The 20,716-nt window shown below is 36.9% G+C and overlaps 2 protein-coding genes across 3 annotated transcripts; both read right to left on the reverse strand.

Moving 5' to 3' along the window:
• Positions 1-3,354: 3,354 nt before the first annotated feature.
• Positions 3,355-5,244, reverse strand: LOC104586766 (NAD(P)-linked oxidoreductase superfamily protein). 2 transcript variants are annotated; one of them, XM_088902612.1, is made up of 2 exons: positions 4,371-5,243; positions 3,355-3,492 (listed from the first exon to the last, which is right to left on the reverse strand). In XM_088902612.1, exon 1 carries the CDS (start codon positions 5,013-5,015, stop codon positions 4,428-4,430), a length of 588 nt encoding a protein of 195 aa, XP_088758738.1. In that variant the 5' UTR covers positions 5,016-5,243; the 3' UTR covers positions 3,355-3,492; positions 4,371-4,427. The 2 variants fall into 2 exon arrangements, with proteins under 2 accessions (XP_088758738.1, XP_010242412.1); XM_010244110.3 differs by lacking the exon at positions 3,355-3,492 and adding an exon at positions 3,525-3,649 and having other exon boundaries at positions 4,371-5,244.
• Positions 5,245-17,398: 12,154 nt separating this feature from the next.
• On the reverse strand, positions 17,399-19,669 carry LOC104586767 (homeobox-leucine zipper protein ATHB-13). Its single transcript, XM_010244111.2, has 3 exons — positions 19,163-19,669; positions 18,695-19,071; positions 17,399-17,944 (listed from the first exon to the last, which is right to left on the reverse strand). Exons 1-3 carry the CDS (start codon positions 19,290-19,292, stop codon positions 17,594-17,596), a joined length of 858 nt encoding a protein of 285 aa, XP_010242413.1. The 5' UTR covers positions 19,293-19,669; the 3' UTR covers positions 17,399-17,593.
• Positions 19,670-20,716: the final 1,047 nt, after the last annotated feature.

Consider the following 20,716-nt stretch of genomic DNA (forward strand, 5'->3'; position numbering starts at 1 on the left):
GACGGGATGTTCAATGCTAGGGATCGATCATCGATATGGTTTAATGATCGAGTAAATCAGGGAATCTTGATGTTATTTGCTTGCCCAGCTTATTTATTAGATAGATAGCCTTTGCTTCATTACAGTCTCTATTGTATTATATCATATATTCATGTATGTACATGTACACAGACACACAGAGGATGAAACTATAAGATCATAATGCCAAACTAAGGCTGCGTTTGGCATCCAAAATTTCTCTTGGGACAAGGGTCTTTATTTTTTCATTTCCATTTGTCTTTTGCCTCCAAATATCCCCATATTACAATTTCTCCTTTATAACATACCTGTGATCTTCAACCATGATCATGAAATTAAGGTTCAGTCTTAAATCTATCATTAAAAACGTTGGCATCCTTACTTGTTTTTTAGTGATAGGAACTAACCACTAGTATTTTGGAATTTGGGTGACGGAGATGCCATTGGGCCCCATAATTCCAATTTTGCTATTGGACTAAATTGATCTAGAAAGAGCTTTCTGTTTATGAATCATATGGTGAAATTAATTAAAAAGTGAACAACAGAAATAAGACCGTAGGCCCATGGATTTGGTAAGGATTATTTGGAAAATCAGACCGGGCATTGAACCAGAAAGGAGCCAGAGCTCGATCGGTTTAATCGTGACATTCAACACATTTTCAGTAATATAAAGGGAATATGAAATGCCCTAGTTCAACAACGATTGAGCTATCAGAACATTGGGTGTTATTTCAACCAAGCACAAACATAGAAACATACACTATGAGCCTTAGCAGCAAGCACATTCTCTTTAATTTTGGTGCCAATTCAGCCTTCCAAGTAAAATTTTAATGTTCCATTTTTTTAAGAAATATTCCCCCACACCAAACAAAATCTCATTTTAATAGTGTGTTCCAAAAAAACAAGAAAAAAGAAAAAGAAAATCTCATTTAGTAGTATTAGTTGTAACCAAGATTCAAAGTATCGACACGTATCGGCTGATAAGGGTCGATATGTATCATTCCAAGACCCCTCCAATATGCCCCTATAGTGGGTGTATCAGGGGTCTGACTGGTTCAGGGGGTGGAGGAGACCTAAACCGCCCCCCCCTGAACCAGTTTCAGAAAAAAAAAAGGGTATCGATTCGCCCGATACGCCCCTACTGGTGTATCGGGCGTATCGATATTTTGAACCATGGTTGTAACTAATGTCCTTCTAAATTCATGTCACTATCTGCCTAATAGTGTGGTGCCATGTGTTCAATCTCTACAAATTTCAATACTCAACCCTTGGTTCACCTTCTAGAAATAGGTAATAACTTTGGTTTAGGATGTGCTGGTTTTGATGTTAAAGTGGCAAAGAATACTTTTTTTTTTTTTGTTAAAGGGGTGGGAATATAAGTGAAATATTTCAATGTGAAAAATTACCCCTAAACTGGTGGATGAGGTAAAAAACAATGAACATAGTTTATAAAATCCAAGGCAGGTGGAGGGTTCAATTAATAGATCTGGGGTTCGGTAACTTTAATTTATAGCTAGTCTTTAATAAATCAATCTAGGGTTTCAATAACAATCTGATCTAACGATATTTTCTGGACTTCTATCTAATACCATATCATTATTTAATGAAGATAGTGATGCAAAGTGCTATCACACTCTATGTAGGAATTTGCTCAAAAAACCATAATTCCTCTGCAGAAAGTGTTGGAAATTTTCAAAGAGGAATGAAAATTCAGAAAATTTGTGCTACCATGGGAGCTGAATAAATCAAACCACTTTCAAATAGGCATACTAGATACAAGGAAAAACAGATTCATCCAATCAAAGCCTATTGTGCTGGAAAATACATAACAGTGTACTCTCACTCCTTTATAGAAGCAATATTTATATAGCATGAAGGATGCCTATTATATTAGCCAATCTCTAATGTAGTCAGAAGATCTTTAAGTAGCAGAGATAGCCTAAAACAGTATCTTTGAGCATGATTTCCGATGTTCAATTGTGTTTTAAAAGTTGAATTTCTGAATCTACATGTGGGCTACTAACTTTTAGATGAGATGTAGCAACAGTCCATGCTTTTTGGTTCTGTGAATACAATTGACTGTTGCAATCATGACAGCTTAGACCCCTAATTTTATAAGTGGATAGTAGGAAATTTCTTGTGAAATCATAGCAGGAAATTACACATACAGATGGATTCATCTCAATCATCACTGAAGTCTATGGCAGTTTCTATGTCTCAGAAAAAGCAAGGTCAAAGAATTGCATAATTATGGTATTGTGGTTTCAATGTGAAGTTACGCACTTCATTGTTTTTGACATCTGTAACTTGGAATTTTCCAGTTACAGGCCTCCTAACTGACTGGAGTGTGTAAACAAGTAATCATTACACACACACACACACACTGTCATTACCTTCTATTCAACCAGAAGAATTTCACATTCGTTCTCTTTCCTCATCAAGTACTTTCTTTTTGTTTTTTTTTTTTTTTTTTTATTTGATAGACTCATCAAGTACTTTCCTTGCAACCCACAATGCATTCTACTGAGAGAATTACCACAAACCAAAGCTCCAATGGAGTATACAACCAAAGAGGAATTTATTTGAGAAGTCTAAAAAATTTAGTACCCTTGTGCTGTAGACAAAAGACACTAAACATATAAATCCAGGTGTAGAAATTCAACAACTCTTTCTCCAGCATATTAATGTGATTCAAGATTTGAGTCCATGAAGTGCTCTTCAATGGGACTGTCAAGAAACCATTTGTTAGAACAAGATTAAATGCTTCCTCACCATTGTATGCTGTCTTTTGCTTGAAACTCTATGGACTATGGCCTGCCTATTTTCTCTTGCTCACTGTGTGTTTGGAGTCGAATACTCAAGGACAGAATTGTGATCAGTGAACTCAAAAAAAAAAAAAAAAAAAAACAGCATTCCTCCCTAATTCCACCCTATAAAATCTTCAATGCAATTAGATCACCTCAAGACTCAAGAATGAAAATGAAGGTTATTTTCAGGTAAGAAAAAAATAATGTTAGGGTGGATTCCTTAGCTAGGACTGGGCCTCAAAAGTTAATGTTGTATGAAGTTCCACTTTTCCAGAATAAAATTTTAAAGGATGTACGAGGGATTGCAGAAATGCAGTCTAGAGTTGTTGATTTCTTGTCACTCCTGTTATATTGTATCATGACTGCCTTGTTTTTACAGCATCAATAGAGTTCACTAAGATTATTTTCACATTGTATGAACCTCAAGATCTGGCCTTTGCAAGGTTGATCACCATAGCGTAGCTCTGGGACTCTACGATGAGACACAACCTTTTATTCATATGTGCACATGGAGTTCTTGACAGTACTCTAGACATATGTCTCCACAACTGCATTTATCTTTTAGACTAGTCACATCCTTGATGATCAAACAATTTACATGGATCCATAACCATTTTTCTTTCTTCCAAAAAGATACATAACCATTTCTTGTACAGTCTCTGCTTCTCTGTGCAAATATGATAAATTCATAGAAGTTAAGATAATATAAACTTCGCTGATTCCACCATTGGTTTGATTTGCAATAAAATAAATTCACATAAGTTAAAACAAAATAAGCTTCAATAGTTTCTCAACTTCTAGGATGAACTGATTCCATTTGGTTCCTAATAAGAATAAAATAAATTATTTTTTGATAAAATAGTAAGGTAAACTTTACTAAAGAAAGAAGTATATGAGACGTATACAGAGAAGCCACAACCTGGCCCCACAAAAAAAAGAGACCACTCAACCATTAAAGTGAGACCAGATAATAAAATAAATTATTATATATCATAAAGATGCTTGACACAGCCTGAGGCCAATGAGGACTTGATTACAGTCTAACTGTATATACTGCTATCGGACTATAAAGAACAATGTATTAGCATAACATAAGCTCCATCATACGATATTATCTACGTTCCCAATCATCACTGGACAATTCACTCTAGATTTTCTAAGTCATAAACGCATCACATGACCTCTCTAACGAATATCAGTCGAACATTCGTTTTAATGCAAATATGATCATAACTGACTACCCCATTAAATCATAGGACTCCAACGTAATCATACAACCCATTATGCAATAAAGGCAAATATTCATCTTTCATCCATAACTTAAGCCTATAGCTCTGTATATAGCTCTCATTTTCAAAGTTAGATTACCTTGTTGGATTTAAAGAAACAGAGTCTCATTTCACCAGGAAAGCAAATTCTTACAAATTAATGCACATAGAAAATTATAAACAACTTGCCTTTTAATTACCATCGAAAAAACAAAATGAAACCCCATTTCCATCTCTGCTAAATAGTAAAACGGACAGAAGAAAAATTATTGCATACCTCTTGAAAAGTATTGTCGAATGATCACCCAACAAAACCATCAACCAAACAAGACCCTCAGAAACCTTTAGGCGTAGCTTCCCTTACCTCCGAAACCAGCGATTGATCAGCCATCGAAAGGCAATAATTGGCAATTTCCCTAAATCTGGGCACACTTCTGAGGTCCACCTTCGTCCCATCCTTCAATGTAATAATAATATCTCCCCATTCGCCAATAAAACGCGGCACCACTTGAACGTCTTTAATCACTTTGTAAGAAAAATCGCTCCGGTCTTGTCCCGTTAGACCAGAAATGACAGTCACCCTCAAATTGGTAAACCTGTACCTGAGAAAGAAAGCCCTCGAAACAGCCGCTAATGTCAGCGGCAACCAAAGTAGGGTGAAACCCAGAAGGAGATTAGCCACTAGATCGCCGTAGTGAGCTCCACCGTCGAAGAAGATGGTCTCCTCCGTTGCTTTGGTTGGGGCGTTGATGGTGGGTTTGTTTGTTGGCGAGGAGACGTAGAGTTTTGTGATGGGTCTGCTATTTCTACATGAGGGTTTAGAGGGGAAGTTGGTAGATGATAGTTTGGAGGATAAATTAGAGGAGACTCGCAGAATTTTGGGGGTTGCAGAAGGGTGAGAGAGGATTGGAGTGGAAGCCATTGTTTATCCGTTTGAGAGGTGCATGGACGGTTGGGTGGTTCAAGAGAAGTGTTTGTGTCTCCTTTGGTTACTGGTTTGTGGTTCGGTAACTTTGGTTGGATGACGGGTGGGAGGGCAGAGTGTGTGGTTGCTGCGCGCGCTGGGTGAACAACTATGTTTTGGGCCGAATCCCAGACAAATGCGGAAATACTGTCTGGATATTGCAATCGGCTTTCAGGAGCCCAAAATTTTATGTTTGTGAGCTGATCTCGTGTCCCAACTCCCAACTCCCAACTCCCAATCCCAAGCATAGTTAGCAAATTGGCGGGCCTATTATACGCGTCTTTAAAAAAAATAAAAACGTTCATTTTCAAGAAAACGTTTTGAATCATGCTTTTCTCAAACATACTAAAAAATTGTGAATAAATTCAGGAAAACTCTGATGTAACCGTTTTTTGTCACGTACCATTTTTTTGTGATGTATCGATTTTTTTATGGTTAAGTGCCTCGTCATTTGACCTGGTCCCAGGAGAGGATGGTGGAGCTCCTTGGTGGTGAAATGTCCGGTGGTGAGCTACTTGGTGACGAACTCCCTGGTGGTGAGCTACTTGGTGACGAGCTCCCTGGTGGTGAGCTGCTTGGTGACGAGCTACTTGGTGATGAACTCCCTGGTGGTGAGCTACCTAGTGACGAGCTCCCTAGTGGTGAGCTGCCTGGTGACGAGCTACTTGGTGACGAGCTCCCTGGTGACGAGATACTTGGTGACAAGCTCCCTAGTGGTGAGCTGCCTGGTGACGAGCTCCCTGATGGCTAACTGCCTGGGGGAGAGCTATGGCGAGCTGGGGAGAGCTATGCCGAGCTCCCTGATGGCGAACTGCCCGGGGGAGAGCTATGCTGAGCTCCCTAGTGGTGAGCTACCTTGGTGGACTCGTCATTTGACCTGCTCCTAGGCGGCCTATAACTTAGAGGATGGTGGAGCTCCCTGGTGTAGCGCAACCCAACTGCCCTCTACATGAGGTGATCTCCTCTCCTTTGTAGGCAGCGGGAGCTGAGGGACCTGCGAGAACTCCATCTTTTCCTCCTCTTTGTAGGCGGCGGGAGCTGAAGAACGTGCGAGAACTGAACCAGGGGGCCTGGGGGTATTTACCCGGCGGGGACTCTCCGATGCCTAAGTTAGCACTCTGATTGTCAAGAGCTTGAAGATGATATTAGAGGAATGAGAGAGCTAGAGAGCAGGGATTACCTCCATTTTTTCCTTCTCTCTCCTTGCCTTTGGGGGTCGGAGTCCTTATATAGCGGTGTCCTGTCAAATCAGGCGTGACTGCCTCTATCAAGTCAGGTACAACCGCCTCTGTCTCTCTACCGCAGTCGTCGCTGTCAGAGCTGAGGCGACGGGTGCAGGCGACTGTTGCAGAGTACGGCTCTGCTAGGCAAGGCGCCGCTTGGCGAGAGACGTGGGTGCAAGTCTCCAGATCTGTCAGGTACGGTTGTCAAGTAGGAGATCTTTCTGCAATACGCCAAACTGCTCTTCTGTACCGAGCTACCCTACAAGTGGCGAGCTGCCCAGGGGAGCTATGCCAAGCTCCTTGGGCTATGCCGAGCTGCATGTGGCGAGCCCCTTGGAGAGCTGCCTAGCTTTTTGGTGAGCTCTTTGGTGAGCTACCGAGCTTCTTGGTGAGCTCCTTGGTGAGCTACCGAGCTCGTGGGGTATGCATGCCGAGTTTATTGGTGGGCGTCTTATGGGTTGCTAGGTCGGCCAGGTCGGGTCGTGTGCCATGCTGATCCAGGTCGGCTAGGTCGGATCATGTGTCGGGCTGATCTAGGTCGGCTAGGTCAGTCAAGTCGGATCATGTGCTAGGCTGATCCAGGTCGGCTAGGTCAGTCAAGTCGGATCATGTGCTAGGTTGTGCCAGGTCGGCCAGGCCGGTGCCCGGGAGGGACACCAACTTGGTAAGTTGTTGCCTGGGCGTCGCCTAGTTGTCACGAGGTGCCACGTGTCACAATTTCACTGGAGGGCCAAATCTGCCCTCATCATTTTCCCCCCACTCCCGAGCTGAGAGTAACTCAGTGAAGGGAGTATTCTTCTTTTGGCATGTAAGACCACGAGCTAGTAAGTGTCGATCAAATTCCTTAGGCCTTGGGAGTCGTCTGTATGTGGCGATCTGCTTGTAAGTAGCGAGCTGCCTATATGGTGAGGAGGTCTCCGCCAGTTCAGTAGTGTAGCCCTTAGGCTTTAAGGGCAACTTATAGTTCACTTTTGCTGATTTTGCCCATTCTGAGGAAGCAACTGGGTATTTAGTAATAGTGTGGCCCGTAGGCTTTGGGTGCGACTCGTAGTCCACTCTTTTTTTACTTTGCCCGTGTCGAAGAGGTGACTGGGTCTTTAGCAGTAATGTGGCCCGCAGGTTTTGCCTATGAGGTGCCGAATTGACCAGGCGCTGAGCTACCAATGAGGTGTCGAGCTACCTGTAAGGTGCCGAGCTGACTAGGTGTCGAGCTACCTATAAGGTGCCGAGCTGAGCAAGTGGGTGCCTTAGAGCTACGATAGCACTGCATCAGCTTCGTAATGTCGATCACCCACTCCTACAAGAAGCTACTAGGAGCTCGACCTTCGGGGGCAGCACTACTAACTTTAGGTCGCCAGCTCACACGGGTTTCTTGGAAGGCTCAACCGGTAAGGGCGCCTATGTAGTTTGTTGGCCGCCAACTCCCGCGGAAGCCACGAAGAGCTCATCTTTGTAGGGGGACCTTGCGGAGAGGATTGATGAGGCTTTATCTAAATTGAAAGTAAGGTTGGTAGAGCTACTTAGTCTGTTAGCTCCCTGCATAGTCAAAAGAAATGAGGTGAAAAGTAGTAGCTCAATTTTCAATTTAGACCTTAGAATTAAATATGGAATAAATTAAAAAAATGAGTATTTTTAAAGAAAGTTCCACAATCTTATTCATATTTTTAATAGTAATGTAAATAAAGAATTATAGATGTGTTCATTTTTTTCTACAATTTTTTTGTATTTTTTGTGTGTAAAAATAATTTTGATATATCACACTTACTTTTTGTTTAATATGATAAATATATGATATTATACATGTGCATGAATGCTTTTTTTTGCAAAACTTATGTATTTTTTATTTTTTGTATTTTTATACTTTATTAATTTTTATTATTTATTTATGACATTAAAGGTTAACACATTTAACCAAAAAGTTAAACTATTTATTATTAATTTTTATATTTCATTTTTGGTCAGCCCTAAATTATGTATTTCATTTTCATTATCAATAAAAAATAATTCTTTTTTATTACACTTATTTTTTAATTTGAATAATAAAAATATCATAAATGTGTCTAATTTTTTCTACATTTTTTTGTAAGTTTCTATATTTATTTTTATTTTAAAATTTTTATTACCTGACTTCGTAGATTGATCGATTTGATTCAAATGGTTAAATTTCTTAGCCACCACTTGGATAAAAAATTAATGGTTTTGTTTTTTAGCCAATTTTAAATTATATGGGTTTATATTGTTAAAATATTGGCTAAGAATGACAATTTTCCTCATTTCCCTAATCCTTGCAAGGCACTTTGAATGGGGTTGGGATAGGGATGATATTCACTCACGATGACGAGGAGAGCACTCCCCACCTCATGGGGACCCCAATTTCCATATGTGTATATGTAAGCATGTCTATATATGTATATATGTATGCATATGTCTATATATTAATATTTTTAAAAATATGGTTGGATATGCTTAGATCTTTTTTATAGGATTGTAAACTTTAATTATTTTATTTATAATTTTTAAATAAAATAATAAACTAAAACAAAATGCTTGACATTATAAAAAATCATGGGGAGTGGGGATTCTCGCGGGGATGGGGATAGCCTTGTCCCCGTTGGCAAGGATGGGGATGAGGATGGGGATGGGGATGGGGATGGGGAGCAGCATTGTCATTTCTAATATTGGCATAGATCTAATTAGTAGTATTTATTAGTGAAAATTAACTTAAAACTATAAGATTTAATAAGAAAAATGGGATTTAATACCTTAAGTATAAGACTTAATGAGAGGGGATTAAATGAGGTGGAAACTAATAATTGTGGTTACATTTTTAACCCTTACAATTAGAGGTGGATTAAATACACAAATATAGGCATTTTTGTATTTTTGTGTGTAAAAATAATTGTAATATGTCACACTTACTTTTTGAAGGGGTGTCCACAATTCAGTTAACCGAACCATGGGCATATTTTGCAAACTGAACTAGTGATACCGGTTTTTCCATTTCTTCCAAACGAAACCGAACTAGTATCAATTAATCAGTCCACTAGCTTTAGTTTTTGACCAGTTCGGTCCTTCGGCTTTTTAGATTTTATATTTATAATATATATTATATAAGTATATGTATAATATTATATTATAAATAATAAATGATATATAGTAAATTATAAAAATTTTAAAAAATATAATCTATATAGTATATTTATAAATAAATTACTATAAATATAATATAAGTATATATTTATATATAATATATATAATGAATAAATATTTATATATAATATATAGAAAATATGTGACATATATTAAAAATATATATAAAATATACATACAAATATATACCAGTTAGTTTGGTTAATCGCCAGTTTTTTCTGTAGGTTAATTGAAAACCGAACCAGTCTTTTAATTTTTCAGAAATTCCAAACCGAAATTGAACCGATCGGTTCGATTAACCGTTCGGTTTTCTCGGTTCAGTTCAATTTTTTGGTTTTTCATGGACACCCCTAACTTTTTGTTTAATATATAAATATATGATATTATACATGTGTCAGAATGTTTTTTCTGCAAAATTTGTGTATTTTTTTCATTTTTATATTTTATTAACTTTTATTATTTATTTATGACATTAAAGGTTAACATGTTTGACCCAAAATTTGAACTAGTGATTTTTGACAAACAGTAAAATAATTTCATTTTTGGTCAGTTCTAAATTATGTAATTCATTTTCATTACCAATAAAAACAATTATTGTTTATTACACTTATTTTTTTAATTTGATTAATAAAAATATCATAAATGTGTCTAATGTTTTCTATTACTTAACTATGACTTCATAGGTTGATCAATTTGATTTGGATGGTTGAATTGCTTAGCCATCACTTTCATTAAAAATGGTTTTATTTTTGAGTCAGTTTTAAAATATATGGGTTTATATTGATAAAAATATTGACACAAATCTAATTTAATAAGAGAAAATGAGAGTTAATAATTTAAGTATAAGACTTATAGAGAGGGGATTAAATGAGGTGGGAAGTAATAATTGAAGTTATATTTTCAAACCTTAGAATTAGAGATGGATTAAATACACAATTATGGACATTTTAGTAGCCATTAAAGTTGACATTAAAGCTGTAATAAAATGAATTTTATACAATTTCTCAAACAAAAAAAGTAAAGGGTAATTTTAATCAAAAAAAGTTTTACACTATATTTACACGTTTATATATAATATAGATATAGATATTCAAATATTTAGGCAAAGTTTGGGAAGAGTGCAAATATGTATAATGTATACAAGGTTTATTTGATTGGTTTTTTTTTTTTTTTGTTCTTAGTTTTGGATGATACATAAACTTTCTTGTCTGTAACTATGAGTCCTATAAACACTTATTTAGCTAAACAACCATGAAAGAGCTCAGATGTTAGGTAGTTCAGGCTTTTTTCAAGCTCATTTTATTTATTTTCTAAGCTCAATATCTTCTTACTGAAATACAGTATTACTACTTTTATTACACATTCTATTCTTCTTCTTCTTCTTCTTCTTCTTATTATTATTATTATTGCATATTCTGATATCTTTAGGACGTGGGCTTTGTACCATGGATTTTTGGCCCGGTTTGTAACTAAACATAGATCTTTAAAAAGGTCTTATTCTAGAAATGGGTCTTACAGAGGCCATCGCAAGCTAAGCCTGCATTCCTGAACTTGTAGCGAAAAACTGAAGCTGGACGGAAAATGAGTGCACTGTAAGAGTTATTAGCCGGAGCGAAGCTGAGCAAAGCTCTGGTTGTTGGACATTGCCTAGTTTTGGATATTCTGTTGGGGGTCCACAAATCAATTGGGCTTGGAGGATTTGAGAGATCGAAGCCAGACAACGTCCCTTTCTTTTTGAAACCTCATTTCTAAGTTTTATATTTATTTATTAGAAAGAAGAAAGGAAGTGAGGGGGGTCCTCACTCCTCAGTCCTCTAACCACGGAGTTTACATAGCTTCTAGTACTCACACATCGGATTATCTCTACTTTTAATTAAATTATAAAAAATTAAGAAAATTTTTTATGGAAATTCATCGTTAAGAGTTCATATATATACCTTCAATAAAAAATGTAACCAAATTTCTATCGAAAGCCATGCATTTTACATGGGTTTAATTAGTAGCCAATAAAAACCAAACAGAAAAAATCAGACGGGTTTATGGATTCGCTTTCATTGTAAACGCAGTAGATGTAGATCTATGGTACAACAGGTCCTACAGGGCTTCTCCTTTTACAATTTTTACTCTCTCTGTATCTGTATATTATATAACCAAAAGTAGATGCAGATGCCTGATGGATAGCAATTAATGAGACGACGACGACGACAATGAGAGTTTCCACAAATCGTGTGTCTTGTTGTTCCTCTTTTCGACGTCAAGCTTGAAATTCACATGGCAATTAGCAGCTATACAATTACAGAACCTGTTACGTTAGAGTTGATCATCAGCATCGATCATTTCCTTTCCACACCACCGATTTGACGGTTGGAAAGCGATGCTTTGAGGACTTGAGATATGCCCTTACTTATCATTTTTATCGGAACATCCATGCCCATGCCCATCATCTGATGATCAATTGAAAATTTGAAACTTGGAATGCCCTTCATATATACGACGAGCTCAATCTCACCCTACAAAATATGGAATTGGAGTGCAGGAGGGCGCTTCCAGATGTTGGGCCAAGTATGGGATGAATAATGGCCCAATCCTCCCTTATTCAATCTCATCGGCATGCATGATTTGCTCAAATTAATAGAAGGGTTTTTGCTTTCTCAGGGTTAAGGGCTGCACTTATGATAATTTTGAATTCTGAGAATTACAATGAATTATACCTGTTTACGGACTCCCCTAGCTAGATTTGACCAACTCATGACTTACTCACCCCTTAGCTGTAGGTTTGGTAATAAGTAAGAGAGAAGTATAAATAAAGCTTATCAAACCTATGTCTGGTTTGAATTTGATAAAAAGTAAGAGCTAGAGAACTATAAAATTGCTATCTTTTTTTCAGAGAGAGAGAGAGAGACATAGAAGTGAGGAAAAGACAAAATTTACAAAAATTCCTTAATATCTTTTCTTGCACTTTCTTTTTTTCTCTTAGGTTCTGTTTGGTACCATTTGTCTACTTGAAACATTGCCACATGGGTGCCATCCATCTAGGTGCTTTTAGTTTCAATGGCAATATTCTGTTTGGTTGAGACTGTTTTGAGTTAAAATGGTTATTAAACGTTTTTCCAAGAAACATAACCCCAAGTGGTGTTGGGTTGGGGAAACATCAAGTATTCAAGTGGATGTTTGGCTGTTGTAACTTCAAACGGCCTAACCAATTACATTTTGTTCGTGTTTTACTTGAAACAAAGACATAGGCATGGTGCTAATGTTTCCTCCATCAGCAGCCCATTTGAAGAAACAACCCAATGATTCGGCTCTTGGTTGGCATCTTATATGGCAGTCTAGAGATGTATTCTAGTGCATCACATACTAGCAAAGATAGATATATATATACACAATGAATACCCGTATATCCTACCTTCAAAACAAAGTTTTTTTTTTTCTTTTTTTTTTTTTAGTTTTATGCTTATAGAAGCATTAGATCTGTACTTATCTAAATGTTAATTAATTTATGTGTAATGATGAATAAATCATATTTAAAAAATGTTTACTTTCAAATTTGATTATTGGATAAGAGATTAGTATAGTAATGTTGTGTCATCATAGTATATTCAGGCTCTTAAGGTAGCATTGTCAATATGAGACACACAATACTGCTCAAAACACTTTTCAACTCCTAATCTACATATATACCAACCAAACAAGTTTCATGCATGAAATGCGTTGTCTCTCTAAATGTTTGAGCCTGAAGTGGAAATGCTACCAAACAAAACCTTATTTTCAATCAAACCAAAAACTACTTTTTCATTTAGTATTTTTTCTATATATATATATATAATATAAATACCACCATTTATATTTCAGACAAAATTTTTACCCTAGTATTGAGCAAGAATGAAAAGTTGAAAACATTCACAAAGAAAAATCCTCCTTACACCCCCATAGTTTGGTGGTGAAAGGGGGTAGAAATGGTTAGGTAAAGTGGTATGAGTAAGTATTTGACCAAAATCTTAGGAAGCTATAAGAATCTGGATTTCCTCACAAAATCCTCCTTACGCCCATATCACATCACTTGCAGCCACCCAAAATCTTTGGGAGCTATAAAGAATCCAAATTTCCACGCACAAAGTCCTCGTTGAACCTATCTCACAGCACTTATAGCCGTGCATTGGGAACATCTAACCATAGTAAGTATGGAAGATGATGTAAGGAGAAAACCTCCACAAATAATTCACATTCATTTATTCTATTTTAAATTGTCATTTCAAATGAAATACATCCGATTCATAAAAGAGATGTAACCAAATTAATCTGATGGATTTCAATGAGCTATTTTATGAAAAAAAGGATAAAAGACAATAGAGGGGGAGGACTGGAGAGTAAAGTAGATGCATGTTTAATTATAAACTATAAACAATGACAAAAAGGGGGGACAGGAAAACAGGGTTAATTTGAAAAATGACAGCTCATCAGAGAGGTCTGAATGAGAACATGTGTGTACGTAGACACGACTTCTTCCTCCATGACTTTATTACTACTTTTTTGCTTTTATTTGGAACAAATAAATTATTAAAGAAACAAAAAATATGTTTTATCATGAATAAGATGGATGACCTAAATGCACTGAATTTTGTTCGTAAAAAGCTAGCATACAAGAGTTAGATCCACGCATTGCATAATTAATGAAAATGGTTATTTCCTAATTTTTATTAATTTCATTTCATTTCTCTTAGGTCAGGTGTCAAGCTCAGGAGCCTAGCAACTTTGTCCTTCCCTGCAAATTAAATTTAAGTCAGCAAATTAGGCTTCCCACTTCCCATACCCCAAGAATTTAATGAAAAAGACAGTTTGATTTGAAGGATGGGTCCCATGCATGAGACAATCACAAAGCCATCTTCTCGAGTGTACAACAGTAATATTATTTCTGATTCCTGTTGATGAATTCAGAAGAACCCAACCCTACAAAACACAGAACACGATGATGAGCATAAATGATGGACAGACGACAGATCATTCATCAAACTCTAAACATATATATAGAGAGAGAGAAAGAGAAACCATGCATGTGCAAGTGAAAAAAGAAAAATCATTAGAAACAGAAACTTGGCCTGAGCCCCATCCTTCACTATTGGCCTTATATATTACGATGGGGTAGCAATTTTGTCCTTTAGCAAGCAAGGTGGCAAATTAAAGCTGTCCCTGCTCCTGCGCCCACTGCATGGGTTGTTTCATCCTCATGGATGGATGGATATATATATAGCTGTATGCATGCATGTAACACATGCATGAGTGAATAAACAATGAAATTAAGATATATACCTAATTAATCCAGGCTACCTCTCCTCTCTCCTTCCTTCCCACTATATTCTCTTGTCTTAGCTTAATTTGATGATGATTTCAATGTTGCTACAATCACAAACATGCCGGGAATTCTCTTATTCCATCCTATTTAATTGTTCTAATAATTGCTTGCTTAATATTTATTATATGATCATTAGCGTGGCCATTGTCGCTCAATGGGGGCGATCTCCTTAATTTCATGTTTTAAATTAATTGCATTACTAATTTACGTTAATTATCACACAACACTAGGGTGACCTTCTTTTTTTTATATATATTTATATATATATATATATATATATATATATATTTTTTTTTTCTATTTTAGAGCTTTAAACAAAAGGGCTCCTCCACACCACCTTCCTCAGCTATATATAGTCTGTACAATTATATATGCATACATCGTCGCTACTCGCTAATATTCTAATGCTTCTTCAGTCTTCATCCAATTCGTTTGGTCTCAGATCCATGTTCCCGAAACCTCCATCACATGCTCACTGATAGATTAGATTTACCGTTTACGGTTTGCGGCATGATTTACATGCCTAATCTACCTTGATTCCCTGCGTCCACCTCCACATAATTAAAAAATAAATAAATAAATAAAAATCCACAACTACTGATTGATCCCAGAAGATCTAATTGAATAAATTACTAGTTTGTGCTGTCACAGATTGGGGATTAATGTGTTTAAATTTCTTGGGTACGACTTATCCATGTCTTGGGTATTATATTAATCCAGTACAGTTATTACAACCATGTTCATTAATTAGGCACTACAGTACTACCTATTAAAAAAATATCACACTTTTACGTTATAAATTCACGAATTAACTACTTAGTTCCTCAGAGTTTACTACTTTACTTTGGGAAAGGTTTGCAAAAAGCAGAATATATTAATGGGGGTTCTCGAACGATTTCCTTCCCTCCATAAATGTCAACGTGGATTTCTTCTTTTTCCAGACAATCCTTTGTCTCAACAACAATGGCGTGGGTAGTGCACTTTAGAAAACGATCTGTGCATGTCTATGTGTAGGCACATTTTATGATCATAGTTCAGTGATTTGTTTATTACTTGTTCTCTAATTTCTTTCCTTATTAATTGTTACAGGCATGCCTCCCTATTTATTGGTTGATGGATCAATTCTACGTACAATCTGGTGCGCCATATTTATGGAACTAGAGGTACGCTTATTAGTTTCCTTTGCTTGGGTTTTTATCCCTACTTATCTAATTTGATCATGTCGTGTCGAGGGCCCTTAGCAGATTTCAATGTAGTCTTGTTGGTTTTTCGAATTTCCAAGGGGGAAAGTCCGTCAATAGGATTGTGGTTCCTCGATCTTAATCAAATTTTTTATCTTCTTTTTGTGCATTTATGTAGGACCCATAAAAAAATTATGATTTTCTTTTCTCTAAGTATAACAATCTTCCAAGTGAGTAAATAACTTTTTCACTAAAGAAAGATACCGGTACATGATGAAACAATATTGTCCCTTCTAGTTTTGTGTTTTTAAGGATAAAATGACCATTATCTCACTTACCTAGGAAATAAAAGATTACAAAAAAATGCACTGGCCCAAATAAATACATTTACCCGGATAAATAACCAAAAGAAAAATTAATGAGACCTTACTGTTTGACTGGACAAACTAGTTAATAGGCATGCCACCTCTTATTTGCAAGTGACTAATTAGGTCAAAGTGATGGCTTTTGATTTATGAGAAAATTAAATGAAGTTTTTAATTATAAAATAGACCAATCGAGGGCTGGCTGGCTTATAGGTGTGTTAGTTCCAATGTTAACGTAGAATCATATCCCACAACCACAACCAATACTTAGAAAAAAAAAAAAAAAGAGAGAAAAAAAATTATGATAGAATCCAAATTCAAATTCGAAGGATGGATGGAGAATGTTTCTCTCTCTCTCTCACCTGTTCATTGGAAAATATTATACATATGTGCATCCACCAAGTTCAACCTTTTTTCCCTTAGATGATTGCGTTTCCCAAGTTTCGCCAAATAATGATTGTATCACTTTTAGGTAAAGAGGCTAAAAGAGGTGACTGACTGGATTACAGAAGAGAACTGTATCAAGAGAATATGGGGTAGTACGTGTTAAGATAGGTTAAATACAGGTGACGCATTTGACAGACAGATAGCAGAGAAATGGGGGGGGCAGGGAATGGGAGTCGTGACAACAGGTCACATGTACTCTATCAAAGAGGAAAAGACTTTTATGAAGCCAAAGCCACAAATGAAAATGAAGAGGGGTATATGAATATGATGCGATGCCTTCCATTGTCAGCGGGACATTACCAACGTCTCCTTCACGAGAACGAGAACGACCCCTTCCAACTCTCCTTGTTTTTCTCCTCCACCTTCTGTTTGTCTTCTTTCGTCTTGGAATGTGTGCACCGATTCTCTCTCTCTCTCTCTCTACTCAATTAGTATTGATGCTTTACTATGTAGTCTGTTACTGTGTTCATATATCGTATATGAACTCAGCCTACATCATCAAAACAGCTTTATCCAAAGCCATTCTGAAGAAGGTGCCAAGTTACAAAAACTAAAATTAACTTAGAATGCTTCGATGATCCATCCTCGCAAACTATCCCTCAAATATCGGGAAGCGGAAGGTATATAATCCAAATAAGCAGAGCTTTATTCCATCCAAACTGATTTGCAGTTCAACTCAACTGAGATTTAAGTGGATATTTACTATTCTATACACCAATCTAAAGATTACGATGAAATGAGTTCAAGCTTAACCGAATAGCATATACGGTCTCTCTCTCTAAACTCGATGGATTACCAATCGAACATGTGTTGACTTCATTCAATGGAAATGGTGTTGCTCAGGCCACGGCCAAAATCCGGGCTGTTCATCGATGCCACAGAACATGTTGCAGAAACTTTCTTCTTGAACAGTTTGTTCCATTTTTGGGCAGTGGAGGTCTGATCTTGATGAATTCTGGAGGAGTTGGGCCACACTTGCAGGCCTGACGATGGATGATGGGAAGAGGGGTCTACTCGGGTGGTGGGAAGAAAGAGGGCTGTCGATTGCTGGCGTTCTCGAGATGTCTAAGTTGATATCGGAACTATTCTCACTTCTGTTGCTGCAAGAACCCTCCGTTTCTTTATTGAGGTTGATGGATTCAGTCGGTTCTCTACTTTTCAGAGCCAATATCTGCACCCATTTTACCAACCAATAAAAATGGAGAATGAGTTAGGGAGAAATGCATCCAGTTCTATTCAGCTTTACAGTAAAAAATAAAAGAAATAACATGGCAACCATAGCTATCTTAATTTTTCTGAACCAACCTCAACATCTAAGGGAGTAGTTTTGTTTCTTGAGAGCCACCATGATTGTTCTTTCTCTTCAAAGTTCAAACTGATGATCAAGCAATCCACCGCAAAAGAAAAAGATTGAAGGTAGAGAAAGCGGGAAAACCAAAAAAACACACTTTTTTTTTTCTTTTCTTTTTCTTTCCTTTGAATTCTTCTTCTTTTAATTTGTTTAAATAGCTTGCCTAAAGGGTTCTTCTCAAAATAATGAAATCATGATCCCGAAAAAGTTTTCTCAGTGCACCCAAAAGTATTTCTACAAAATCAGCAGTCTTATATATGCACAATTTTCGATTTGTTCTTCTCAAAGTTAACAAGCTAAGATCCATTAAAAAAAAAAAAAGGAATCCGAGACTCATTTTATAGAATCAACAGTGTTCCAATCGCAAAAGTTGATAATTCTCATCTTCCGCCACAAATCAACTATCTAATTAAGATCTACTTCAAAGAGAAAACACAGCCCCGAAACCAAAGATGTAAATTTCAGCTCGACATACCCAAAATTCAGACTGATCTTGTTCATCAGAAATATATGTAAGTACCGGACCAACTGATGCAATCGTGCAGAACTGATAACATGTAAAATTCATACCTCTGCGTGAAGTTTCTTGTTCTGAGCTTGGAGAGCATCATTGTCCGATTTAACTGCCTCAAACTGTCTTTTTAGGAGCTCGTAGTCTTTCTCCAGTTGTTTGGTCTTCCACCTTGCCCTCCTGTTTTGAAACCATATGGCGATCTGTCTTGGTTGAAGACCAAGAGCCCTAGCGAGCTGCATTTTCCTCTCCGGCTCAAGCTTGTTACCTAATTCAAAGTTCTTCTCAAGTGTCTTCACTTGCTCCATATTAAGCCTCCTCTTCTTCTCTCCCATCTGTGATCCATCATCAGACAACTCCTCATCCCCATTCGTATCTTCACACACATCAATACCTGAGAATGACATGGATCTCTTACCCAGAAACGATGCAACACCTGCGGCACCAGAAATAATTGTTACAGATTAAAAGTTGGGAGCATTTGTGAGGGGGAAGATAGAAAAATTGAGAGAGAGAGAGAGAGAGACCATGGAAGTTTTGAGGCGTGCACTGTTGGAGGATTGGATTCAGGGAGGTAGGAGGGCGGCGGTCGTCTTCATGATGAGGAGTTTGTAGCATGAAATTGGCTGGGAAGAAAGCCATCCCATTGCAAGTCATGGATTAAGCTATTGTCATCGATCTAAAAAGCTGTGATGACGATCTGACTGCCATGCTGTTGGAGAGAGGAGGAGAGTGAAGGAAAGACTAGGATAGAGAGAGGCTTCAGAGTGAGGTGAGAAACGAGAAAGATGTATATATCAGGAGAAACTTTTTTTTGTTGCGAAAAAAACTTAGGGGGTACAAGAGACATAGAAAGCAACTTTTCGATTAGAAGATGCTAAATAGAAGCTTGGATAGCTTATAATAATTAAGATGTATAAGTTCTCAGGAAGAGGTTAATTTATTTAACTGTCGTGAGGAACATAACATATTCTTCCTCTTCCCTTCTTATTTATGTGTGTTTTCTTTTTAATTTTATTTATATAGCTAGGTTCATTACAATAGTTCAACTTTTTGTTTTTCTGTTTGATGTTATAAAAATGCTTATACTATTGATATGCAATTTTTAATTTATTTTGATTTAGTAGAAAGCAACAAAAATATAGCGCTTTAGAATTAATTTTAGCATAGTAGATAAAAGATAGCTTACTTAAGTTTCCATTTGAATGAAAATATAGCAACAATATATATATATATATATATATATATATATATATATATATATATATACTTATTAATTAATAGAAGCGGGAAGTGGAGTTGAAATTCATACGTTTATACTGAAAATGGGGTTTACATTCATGCTTCTATATTCATAATTTGAAGTTTAATTTTTGAGAAAGAAATGAGTGTTTTATTTATAGAGTGAAAGAAAGTCGTATTTGTTAGGAAAAAGAACTGGTCCTGCTTGGTTTGCAAGAATAGAGACCTGGAATTGGGATCAGAATGATCCATTCTTACTCGAATTTGGTTGAGCAGCATCGGAATCCCATTCCAATTCTTGGCGGAATGGCATTCCCCCATTTGAGAGAACGGTTATTCCCTCTCCCTTCCTTACGAATTAAACCCTATTCCAATTCTTATACAAATCAAACAGACTATGGGAATAGACCATTCTAATTCTTTCGGAAAGATTTCCAGGACCAATTGGACTCTTAAATATTGCTATATTTTAAGTTGTTTTAGTGAAAGATGTCTATGGTTATTAAGAAAAAAAGGGTAAATTGATTGGCGATATCATGTGGAGAGAGAGAGAGATGAGGCAGGAATCTAGGGATGGGTCCAATGCGGGTGCAGCGCTTGTTACCTAACCCACCTACAAGGTATCGTGCATCAGGGGTTTCTTTCCAATCCATTATCCTTAGTAGTCAGTATTGAGCAAAGCTGAGGAGTGAAAAGCCCTTACTCCAACCCTACCGAGCTGGTCTTTTTTGTCCTTGTGCCCTTTGTGTCCATCTTCATCCCACTGCCTACTGCCACACTCCGAATAGCACTCGTCATGTCTCCTCTCTCTCTCTCTTCAGTCGTTTTTGCATACTCGA

Source organism: Nelumbo nucifera, chromosome 4 (genome assembly GCF_055504915.1).
Source record: "Nelumbo nucifera cultivar China Antique chromosome 4, China Antique-T2T, whole genome shotgun sequence".
Taxonomy (NCBI): Eukaryota; Viridiplantae; Streptophyta; class Magnoliopsida; order Proteales; family Nelumbonaceae; genus Nelumbo; species Nelumbo nucifera.